General features: G+C 36.1%; 1 protein-coding gene across 1 annotated transcript in view; it reads left to right on the top strand.

Moving 5' to 3' along the window:
- The window catches only part of LOC106065153 (octopamine receptor Oamb-like), a 171550-nt gene that overhangs the window by 142625 nt on the left and 16425 nt on the right, over window positions 1–12500 (top strand). Inside the window, exon 3 of the mRNA XM_056009059.1 lies at window positions 9832–9937. Coding sequence (XP_055865034.1) covers window positions 9844–9937 — 94 coding nt within the window. The 5' untranslated portion in view covers window positions 9832–9843. The remainder of the gene's footprint in view (window positions 1–9831; window positions 9938–12500) is intronic.

Genomic DNA, 12500 nt, shown 5'->3' with positions numbered 1-12500 from the left:
CTTAATTCAATTGTTTCACTACGCTGTAGTGACCTAGATTAGAGTTTAGAGATTATGTTAGTTTTTGTAAAGTAAATATATTGTGTATTGTTTTTTTTAGCTACGGTAAAAGTAGTGACGTAGTCAAACAGACGAATGACATGGCAGAATAGGCGAAGATGAAGAACAAGATGGCTAGAGCTTAGAGAAGTTTTAATAGTGATAAGACGGACAAGTAGACGAGACAGACGAGACAGACAAGACAGACATCCCATTTGTGAATAAATACATCAGTTAAAGTAGTAAGGAGTCTTGAGTACGTCTGTCTTGCTAATTGTAATGTCCTGTGGCTAGTTTAGACCGGTTGGGCGAAATAGTTTTGGATTTGCACAGCACATAAGATCCTAGCCAAGACAGGACAACATACACCGAAAATGCAGTTGAAAGCTGTGTATATACTCAGTTAATAACAGTCACATTCAGTTTTGTTAAAAAAAAAAGAACCTTTGTTCACGTTTTATTCAAATTCGGCATTTTAAATATAATACGTCTATGATGGTTTAGTTGGACTAGCTGCCTGGTGCTACAACCCAACGAGATTGCATTAAACTCTTTCTCTCCGAACTGACGATACCAGCGTTGATTCCACCAGAATGTGGTAAATAATTACGGAGAGAAAGAGTTAACACATTTAATGGCTCGAAGATTACGTTCTAGCGCTCGGCTTGCATTACATTCAGTTGGTACTGAGACGGTTTAACTAACAAAACCTGATGGACAATATACATAAGTCTGCCCCGCTGACTGAGAAACCGAGAGCCTTGGTAGTGGAGACTTGACGAGTTCAGGAGTAGCCAATAATTTAACCCCCACGTTACTGGGGCGTCTAGATTGAATTTTTAGTCTAGGGCCAGCGTTGAAATGGACGCTGGCTAAGCACGCTCACTTTGTGAAGAGTGTGTGTGCGTGTGTGTTAGCCCTGTCTGAGTCAAATCGAGAACCACGCGCTAAAAAAAAAAAGCATTCCTATCATTATTCTTTAGTGACTAAAAAGAAGCCACTTTATTGCGGTACTTACTAATTTGTATTTAAAATCCCGATTCTTCTGAACAGGTGCGGACTGGGTGTAAGACTCGCCTCCGGCATTAGCATCCTTACCAATAAACTATCTCCCCATATCATGGTCATTCAAACTGACCCATCTCCAACGGTCTATTGTTTTATTTTTCCATGTTTCGAATGTACCTTCAGATCGAAAACCATTAGATCCTATTATTATTATTATCCTAGTATTGATATATAAGTGATTGTGCGGTGCTTTTCATTATATAGGCTTTGTCACATTTTCACATATTTTTAATTTTGCTTGTTTTTATAAAATAACATATGATTACATTTACATTATATTATATTATGATTATATTCCAAGCCAAATACACAAACACAAAAAAAAAATCGATTGCTAAATCTTGCAATAATATTTTAACTCGATTTTTTTTCATAACATTTGTTTTTTCAAAATCGTATCCAGTCCAACAAATTGCAAGGGAAACATTGTGATTGGTCCCAGTAGATAAGAGCATGATTTGTAAAGATGAAATAAGATTGGACTGCCTGCTTTCCATATGAAAAGATACACATAGGAATGAGGGGAAAGATTATGGCAGTGGTTCCCAAACTGTGTTCTGCGGAAGCCTAGTGCTGTACGAGGCCTGAATAGGTGTTCCCCAAACTACTAGAATAAATAACTAGTAGCCCACTAAGTGAATTTATCTTCCTTAAAAAAATAAGCAAAAGTGTTCCGCTAAATACTCCGAATGTGCGTAGTGTTCCTTTAAGGAAAAAGTTTGGGAAACGCTGGATTAGGGCCATGTCCGTGTAAGGAATAGGCTTACTAGAACTTTCCACCATACAATTCAGGAAGCTTTTCCAGCCTTTTTTTTTTTTCAATTTTAAATCTTGGTATTCACATTACAGACAGTATAATGAAAAAGTGGCCTAGAAACCAATAGCGAAGGGGTTCATTGCGCCCTGGTCCATGATTCTCAGGCGCCCTAAAAGGGAAAAATGTTGACCGTAAGTATTAAAATGTATCAAATTCATATCATTTTTTTTCCGAACCGACGGTTATGGGGTTCGAATCAAAATAAATTAGGATTTTGATTTGGGGATTTTTAGGACGCCCATGAGTCCACCCAACTCGATACCTGACATTAGTTGCGGAAAGTTGGGCCCAAAGACGATTGTTCATCGTCGGCCATTAAAACAGAATGAACTTTGCATATTCTAGAGTTCGCAAGATTTTTTTATTTTATTACTTGTAGAAAGAAATGATTGAACTAGCTGAAAGGACACTTAATACAAGTGAAAGGTAACACCTGCAGGAAGATCAAAAAGAAGAAGAGGCAGACAGAGAAAGCGTTGGGAGGACAACATAAAAGAATGGGCGGGCCTACCACTCAAAGAGATTCTAGGCATAGGCACAAAGCCGCAGTCCGAAGCCTTTAGCCCAGGGGTTCTCAACCTGTGGATCGCGACCCCTTTGGGGGTCGATTGACCATTTGCCAGGGGTCGCCTAAGACCATCGAAAATATGGATTGTTATTGTCTACTCTTCTATTTCTGTATGTGTGTGTTTGGGGGGGGGTCGCGGCAGAGTGGGGGATTGTAAAAGGGGTCGCCGAGCTTAAAAGGTTGAGAACCGCTGCTTTAGCCTCTTGGGTGATGAAAGTGGGCATCATTGAACCACGATGGACAGTATATATATATTTATTGATTTCATTATACTGTCTGTAATGTAAATACCAAGATTTATGATTACATAATAAATAAAGCATAAAGTAAGGTGCATGTATGTATGTCCAGCATAGAAATCAAAACCGTTTGACCTATCTTGATAAAACATGGCATAAATGTTCCTAAGATCATGGCGGAGACAGTAGTTTATGTTTCACGTCCCTCCCACAACCGGGGAGGGGGGGGGGCTCCAAAAATAAAAAAAGCTAAATTTATCTCTATTAAAGAACGAAACTTTTTTAACAAATCGGGTAGACCCGTTCTCACAGTATTGTATATTTGATATGAATTAATAGGCTTAACGGGTAAACCCATTTTCACAACACACTTTCATTTTCGTGGTGAAAGCCCGGGGGAGGGGGGGGGATGGCAGCCAGTCAGTCTGAAATGGATGGTCCTCTCGAGAGGACACTAAGTCAGACAGTATACACAAACCTGTATTTTTGTTATCAATACTATTTCACTTCTTATATATCTTCGTCCGTTTTAAAAAAATGGTATGTTGTATAATACTGTTTTCCTGGCTGGTGCATGCAGCCTATTCCATGTCATGGTGGCACCACCAACAACCGACTTTTGTTGAAGTGATTTATTCTTTTCTTTTAAACATTTTTTTTTTCTGCTTCAGATAATTTTGTTTGATCACAATTTGCTAAAAAATTCTTTTTTTTTTCGTTTAGCATGTTGAAGACAGATTGACTTCCCTTGTTCTGTGATTAGCACTGTCGTCTGTTCGAATAATTTAATCAAGTGTTTGATCACAAAACTTAAAATTGTTTACATTTGACAGAAAACTCTTTATCTCCGAAACTAATACATCGCTTCTCTGTGATTTTTTTTTCCACCACTCGGAGGTCAAACGTTTGACTCGACAAAATGGCGTATCTATGTTCAACTCCAAATATGTCGGCACTTTATCGGCGGGAAACTTAGCAGACGCGAGATGAGGAGAATGACAGAAAGAATAAAATAATTATAGAATCGTGAATTCCCGATGATGGATGAGATAAAAAACTGCCAAGGTTTTTAACGAAACGAAATGTGAAGATGACATACAAATATCATCTTAGTGTCAAGTTTATGAGGGGGAGAAAACTAGTGGGGAAAAAATATGAACGAAGCGGGTTAGGATAAAGAATGTTGATATGTCCAGTATAGATAAACTAATTATCGTCTGCAAAAAAAAAAGGGGGAGGGGGATTAACTTTGACATTTTGTGAGATCACGAAAGCAATGCTGTGATCTGGTTGTTTTGAGAATTACATGAGCTGAACATCATAAATCATAATTCGTCAGATGCGGGAGTTTCGTCCCTTTCATTTCATTGAGACTGATGTCTGTCTGACAAAGATTAAGTCTCGTTTTGAGCTACATTTGTTGTTGTGTTTCCTAAGCTTGTTAAGTGTGGCGACATCACTGGCATGTTTTTAATGTGTAAGGGAAAGATGCTTCAAAATACACAGAGAAAGGATAAAACTACAATCCCACACATGACGTCAGTGAAGGTGACGCTTTCAGTAGGACCCTAGGTATGCCGAAGAGCTCTTCGAACTCTAGGCGTGTAAGCCTGCTTGAACAAACCGTTCTGCCTGGAAGAGGTCCAAGTCAATGTCTATGTAAAGCATTGCTATTTCCGATATAGAATATGAACTAGAACAAGAAACTAGAATATGAACTAGAACAAGGAACTAAAATATGAACTAGAACAAGGAACTAAAATATGAACTAGAACAAGGAACTAAAATATGAACTAGAACAAGGAACTAAAATATGAACTAGAACAAGGAACTAAAATATGGACTAGAACAAGGAACTAAAATATGAACTAGAACAAGCAACTAAAATATGAACTAGAACAAGGAACTAAAATATAAACTAGAACAAGAAACTAGAATATGAACTAGAACAAGAAACTAAAATATGAACTAGAATATGAACTAGAATATGAACTAGAACAAGAAACTAAAATATGAACTAGAACAAGAAACTAAAATATGAACTAGAACAAGGAACTAAAATATGAACTAGAACAAGAATCTAATAAAATATGAACTAGAACGAGAAACTGAAATATGAACTAGAATATGAACTAGAACAAGAAACTAAAATATGAAATAGAACAAGAAACTAAAATATGAACTAGAACAAGAAACTAAAATATGAACTAGAACAAGGAACTAAAATATGAACTAGAATATGAACTAGAACAAGAAACTAAAATATGAACTAGAACAAGGAACTAAAATATAAACTAGAACAAGAAACTAGAATATGAACTAGAACAAGAAACTAAAATATGAACTAGAATATGAACTAGAACAAGGATCTAAAATATGAACTAGAACAAGCAACTAATATATGAACTAGAACAAGAAACTAAAATATGAACTAGAACAAGGAACTAAAATATGAACTAGAACAAGAATCTAAAATATGAACAAGAACGAGAAACTGAAATATGAACTAGAATATGAACTAGAACAAGAAACTAAAATATGAACTAGAACAAGAAACTAAAATATGAAATAGAACAAGGAACTAGAACATGAACTAGAATATGAACTAGAATATGAACTACAACAAGAAACTAGAATATGAACTAGAACAAGAAACTAAAATATGAATTAGAAAAAGGAACTAAAATATGAACTAGAACAAGAAACTAAAATATGAACTAGAACAAGAAACTAGAATGTGAACTAGAACAAAAAACTAAAATATGAACTAGAACAAGAAACTGAAATATGAACTAGAACAAGAAACTAAAATATGAACTAGAACAAGAAACTTAAATATGAACTATAGCAAGAAACTAAAATATGAACTAGAACAAGAAACTAAAATATGAACTAGAACAAGAAACTGAAATATGAACTATAGCAAGAAACTAAAATATGAACTAGAACAAGAAACTAAAATATGAACTAGAACAAGGAACTAAAATATGAACTAGAACAAGAAACTAAAATATGAACTAGAACAAGAAACTAAAATATGAACTAGAAAAAGGAACTAAAATATGAACTAGAACAAGAGACTAAAATATGAACTAGAACAAGAAACTAAAATATGAACTAGAACAAGGAACTAGAATATGAACTAGAATATGAACTAGAATATGAACTAGAATATGAACTAGAACAAGAAACTGAAATATGAACTAGAACAAGAAACTAAAATATGAACTAGAACAAGAAACTGAAATATGAACTAGAACAAGAAACTAAAATATGAACTAGAACAAGGAACTAGAACATGAACTAGAACAAGAAACTAAAATATGAACTAGAACAAGGAACTAAAATATGAACTAGAACAAGGAACTAAAATATGAACTAGAACAAGAAACTGAAATATGAACTAGAACAAGAAACTAAAATATGAACTAGAACAAGAAACTGAAATATGAACTAGAACAAGGAACTAAAATATGAACTAGAACAAGAAACTGAACTTTCGATTGACAGTGTGGATAGTGTCGACATTGTGGGATGGACCCATGCTATGGCGCTGTATAAATCTTCATGTCTGGTGCTCAGCGGTGCAGAACTGCAGCGCGTGCTTGTTGAGTCAACCGTTTGATTTGGCGTTACATAGCTTTGTGTCTGAACCTAGACAGTTTTTCGATTCAATGTCCCACTTTAAGTTGGCAAGTACCACATTTCCGGTGTAAATTGCAACAAACCAGAAGACCGTTTCAAATCCACTTATCCAATGTTGCACACAAATTACAGCTTTCATCGTGTTTGATATTTGTTTGTGTGTTTATTTCTTGTTCCGCTTTTATCTAAATCCTATTTTTTAAATTCTTTATTCATTTTCTTTTTTTATTATTCAACATTAACAACCTTAAATTGCTTCGAGACCTTGGGATTCACAATACAGTTAAAAGTACGGTTCACGATGGAGTTAACTAAAGGGTTCGCGATGATTCAACCTAACTCAAAACCTCCTGCAAGACAGCAGAGAATGGCAGCGGAAAGGTTTCGAACCCGGTCCTATCGTGACTACTGTCCGAAGCGCATGTCATGAACAGTTTTTCATCCGCAAGTATCACTTCCTTTTCATCTTGCTTAAGATTGAGGCGCATTGATATCATCTCGGGTTCTTCCTTCTAAGTACAATGCCATAAACAGATTACATTCTGGTAGAAATTAAGAAGCCTTTTCCCTGCTCCGTAACTGCCATTAAAGATGTGCACTGGATGTATGACTAGGATACTCGAAATGTAAATGATGTGCACTGGATGTATGACTAGGATACTCGAAATGTAAATGATGTGCACTGGATGTATGACTAGGATACTCGAAATGTAAATGATGTGCACTGGATGTATGACTAGGATACTCGAAATGTAAATGATGTGCACTGGATGTATGACTAGGATACTCGAAATGTAAATGATGTGCACTGGATGTATGACTAGGATACTCGAAATGTAAATGATGTGCACTGGATGTATGACTAGGATACTCGAAATGTAAATGATGTGTACTGGATGTATGACTAGGATACTCGAAATGTAAATGATGTGTACTGGATGTATGACTAGGATACTCGAATAGCAAATGATGTGTACTGGATGTATGACTAGGATACTCGAAATGTAAATGATGTGTACTGGATGTATGACTAGGATACTCGGAATGTAAATGATGTGCACTGGATGTATGACTAGGATACTCGAAATGTAAATGATGTGTACTGGATGTATGACTAGGATACTCGAAATGTAAATGATGTGCACTGGATGTATGACTAGGATACTCGAAATGTAAATGATGTGCACTGGATGTATGACTAGGATACTCGAAATGTAAATGATGTGTACTGGATGTATGACTAGGATACTCGAAATGTAAATGATGTGTACTGGATGTATGACTAGGATACTCGAAATGTAAATGATGTGTACTGGATGTATGACTAGGATACTCGAAATGTAAATGATGTGTACTGGATGTATGACTAGGATACTCGGAATGTAAATGATGTGCACTGGATGTATGACTAGGATACTCGAAATGTAAATGATGTGTACTGGATGTATGACTAGGATACTCGGAATGTAAATGATGTGTAAGGCGGACATAAGAAATATTGATGGCATCATTGGATGTGTGGACCAAGGGGAACCACTCGACACAAACACCCAAACATGTTTAACAGTGAAAAAAAATGGCAACTGAAAAAAAAAAAGTATTCCAATTCTAATAGTTGATATTGGAGGAACCTTTAATTGAGAAGGGGGGGGCGCTAGGTTTATTTTAAGGAGCATAAATATTAGGCCCCGTAAATAGTGAGCCCTGCTGAAGTATCTAACACATTTACAAAAAAAAAAAAAAGAAAAACTTTTACACATATAAATATAAAGCTTATCCTAAGAGAAGAATTCCACATCTACAACTATATATCTCAATAATGAAGAATTTATTTCTCTTTTCCGATATCAAACAAAATAATTACCAATAATTAATTGACTAATCGTTTAATAAATTTATTTATTGCTAGGTACAATGAAAAAGTGTACAAAGTTTCAGATTGAACCGAGAATGGGTGTACGGGAAATAACGTGTTCAGTTGTCTAAGGGGGGGGGGGAAACCCCACATATTTAGCCATATCTCTGAATATTGAAGGATTAATTTCCCTTTTTCGATATCAATCAAAATAATAACCAATAATTAGTCGACTAATTGTTTAAAATTTTTGTTTTATTATGTACTATATGTATAATTGTGTGAAGTTTCACTTTCATCCGAGAATGAATGTGTGAGAAATAACGTGTTCAAACTTTTTACCAGACAGCCAGAGTTCATTACTTTCAGCTTTGTAACAAATGTTTCGCATCTGCTTATTCAAAATCTTGTATGAAACAAATTAGGTCATTTGTGACGTGAAACATTCTCGTCTGCATCCTTTTTCCTAAATACTAAAGTAGTGGATAGTAGTAGTTTAGTCGTTTTATGTCTTAGTAGTCTCCCTTAGCTATCCAAGGGAGCGAATCAGTAAGAGCAGAAGTTTAAAAAAAAAAAAAAAAAAAAGGACGAAGAGACCGAAGAATGGATCGTAAATAACCCGCCAAAGTGAATTTATTGGGCCGTAAAGTTCTGGACTACAGGCCGAAAGTAGTTTGGAAGATTATTTTGATCTCTGTCTTTGAGCTAGACCGGACTGGGTGAAAAAATCGTCTGCTCAAAGAGCAAGGACTTAATGTTACATTACGGACATGTGTAGAGTTGAGATTTATGGCTGATTCTAATTTGTCTTTTTTCTGAGACAGGGACTAGGAATGCATGGGAATGCGTGGATTTGACGACGCCTGTTTCACAGATGCTTCGTGCTTGGACGCATTTAGATATTTAAAAGATCTAGAAGCTCTTGTAACTGTTTACTTTATAGTGCTAAGAGCTAATACAAAGAAACGTCGTTGGGTAATAATTAGATAGAGAAGATAGGATGAAGCAGGCAATATGGCGAACATATACTTTGGTTAGTGATGCATATGTGCACGATAATTAAAATAACGGTTAGACCTAATTAATGATTCACCGTTGTCTATACTTAGAACTGGTGAGTGACTATTATCTAGATCTAGTGCTTTAAAAAAGAATTAAAGGAAAAAAAAAAAAAATATATATATATATATATATATATAGTAAAGTAAGTAAAGTTCCCCTTTCAGACCTTGTGGTCTATAGGGCAGATGATGTAAAGGTCATCTGATTCTGTGGCCTACGGTTAACGAGGGTGTCATGTGGCCAGCACAACGACCAACCGCCTTTACATTTCCCCAACTAATGTCAGGTACCCATTAGAGCTGGGTGGACTCAGAGGCGCCCGAAGATCCTGAAGTTAAAAATCCCAGCCCTCACCAGGATTCGAACCCCGGACCCCAGTTCGGTAGCCAAACGCTTTACCAATCAGCCACAATATATATATATTGAAAGAAAAACATTTGAAATATAAAAAAGCATTTGAAAGAAAATGTTTGAAAGGAAAAAACATTTGAAACCAACAATAAATAATGCATCGTCTTGTCATTTCTAATCTTTCCAGAGATAGTCCATCATGATGAACGCGACGTCAGCGACAGAAGAGATCGGAGCAGACCGTATCTTTGTGTGTGTTGTCTTGAGTTTCTTCTGTTTATTTGGAACTATAGGTAAGTAGTTCGCGCGTATTTATCTTTTCGATTTCACAGGGGGGGGGGGGGGGTGGACACGCGGAAGCACACAGTCTGTTGCTAGGTGCAAATCCTGTTGCTTGTATAATGTCAATCCTAACTCTTGGCCTTGAACTTGCCTTGATCCCGAGTATTTTTGCGTTCTCAAAGTGCGTATAATCAATGACATTACTTCGTGGTTGAGGTAAATCTTCAACGTACAAGAGTTCGAATCCGTAGATTAGGGACAAGAGGTGATTTGTTTCTTTCTTAAAGGTACTTGTTGGTTCTCTAATTTACAATGGTTGTGGCAAAATATGTAGGTCACAGCTGGGGCTGCGTAGCCACGGGAAATACTGCACTCCTTGTTAATCTTTGTACTTTAAGACAAGCCTTATTATTAATTTACAACTGCACATCATATTTCAATAAAGCTTTCATATTTACCTGTCATTCGTAATGACTGACCACTTTTGGTGTGCGTTATTAAGTGCACTTTTTTGTACTCGAGATCTAGTGCAATTTAGGGTGCACGCTATCTAGTGCAATTTTGGGTGCACGCTATCTAGTGCAATTTAGGGTGAACGCTATCTAGTGCAATTAAGGGTGCACGCTATCTAGTGCAATTTAGGGTGCACACTATGTAGTGCAATTTTGTGTGCACGCTATATAGTGCAATTTTGGGTGCACGTTATCTAGTGCAATTTTGGGTGCAGGTTATCTAGTGCAATTTTGGGTGCACGTTATCTAGTGCAATTTAGGGTGCATGCTATCTAGTGCCATTTAGGGTCCACGCTATGTAGTGCAATTTAAAGTGCACGCTATCTAGTGCAATTTAGGGTGCACGCTATGTAGTGCAATTTTGTGCGCACTTTATCTAGTGCAATTTTGGGTGCACGTTATCTAGTGCAATTTTGGGTGCACGTTATCTAGAGCAATTTTTTGGTGCACATTATCTAATGCAATTTTTTTGGGTGCACGTTATCTAGTGCAATTTTTTGAGTGCACACTATCTAGTGCAATTTTTGGGTGCACGTTATCTAGTGCAATTTTTTTTGGTGCACGCTATCTAGTGCAATTTAGGGTGCACGTTATCTAGTGCCATTTAGGGTGCACGTTATCTAGTGCAATTTTTTTGGGTGCACGTTATCTAGTGCAATTATTTGGGTGCACGTTATCTAGTGCAATTTTTTTGGGGCACGTTATCTAGTGCAATTATTTGGGTGCACGTTATCTAGTGCAATTTAGGGTGCACGTTATCTAGTGCAATTTAGGGTGCACTTTATCTAGTGCAATTTTTTGGGTGCACGTTATCTAGTGCATTTTTTTGGGTGCATGTTATCTAGTGCAATTTAGGGTGCACGTTATCTAGTGCAATTTAGGGTGCACTTTATCTAGTGCAATTTTTTGGGTGCACGCTATCTATTGCAATTTTGTGCGCACGTTATCTAGTGCAATTTAGGGTGCACGTTATCTAGTGCAATTTAGGGTGCACGTTATCTAGTGCAATTTAGGGTGCACGTTATCTAGTGCATTTTTTTGGGTACACGTTATCTAGTGCAATTTAGGGTGCACGTTATCTAGTGCAATTTAGGGTGCACTTTATCTAGTGCAATTTTTTGGGTGCACGTTATCTAGTGCAATTTTGGGTGCACGCTATGTAGTGCAATTTTGGGTGCACGTTAAGCACCTATGCTCTGATATAGTGTAAGAACCTAAATCTGTATTTTTATGTATTTTTAAATGCATTAAAAACGATGCAATTAGTTCACTAATAAAGTACTAGGGCTTTTGTTATAGAACCACTGATGACAAAATTTGTCCTCCTTTTAGTTACAAAAAAATATTCTAATAGTTCATATTGAGGTAAAGAGGACAGAAATTGTAAATGAAACATGTTGAAAGAGACACCGGACTAAGAGCTCGTGTCTTAGTAGCACAAACAACCTCATAGTTCTGAATTCAAACTCCTCGGCTGTATACTTTGAATACTTCCCATCTATCTCAAGCCAATCCACTAACCAGGGAATTGATTATAAAAAAAAGGTTTTATAAATATCTATATTTAATTTCAAACTTTCCTCTCTACAAAGTATGAAAGGGATTAATTCAACTTATACCACCTTATCAGTCTTGTACAATTTCTTTCCGTTGTTCAAGATACCAAACAAAATAATTAATTACCAATAGTTTAATTAAATAATTGGTTAATTTATATATATATATATATATATATATATATATATATATATATATATATATATATATATATATATATATATATATATATAGTGATTCTTGTGTTGTCAGGTGAAAGAAATAATTGTGCGAAATGTCAGCTGGATCCGAGATTGGGTGTGGGAGAAAAAACGTGTCAAACTTTTTACCAGACAGACAGACATCAAAAATATTAGTCTCATTTCTTATTTTCTAAAATAGACTCTATGTCAGGGGTTCTCAACCTGTGGGTCGCGACCCCTTTGGGGGTCGATTGACCATTTGCCATGGGTCGCCTAAGAACATCGAAAATATGGATTGTTATTGTCCACCCTACAATTCTGTA

This window comes from Biomphalaria glabrata, chromosome 13 (genome assembly GCF_947242115.1).
Source record: "Biomphalaria glabrata chromosome 13, xgBioGlab47.1, whole genome shotgun sequence".
In the NCBI taxonomy this organism is placed as follows: Eukaryota; Metazoa; Mollusca; class Gastropoda; family Planorbidae; genus Biomphalaria; species Biomphalaria glabrata.
The sequence above is the reverse complement of the archived record's forward strand: the minus strand, read 5'-3'. Positions and strand labels throughout refer to the sequence as shown.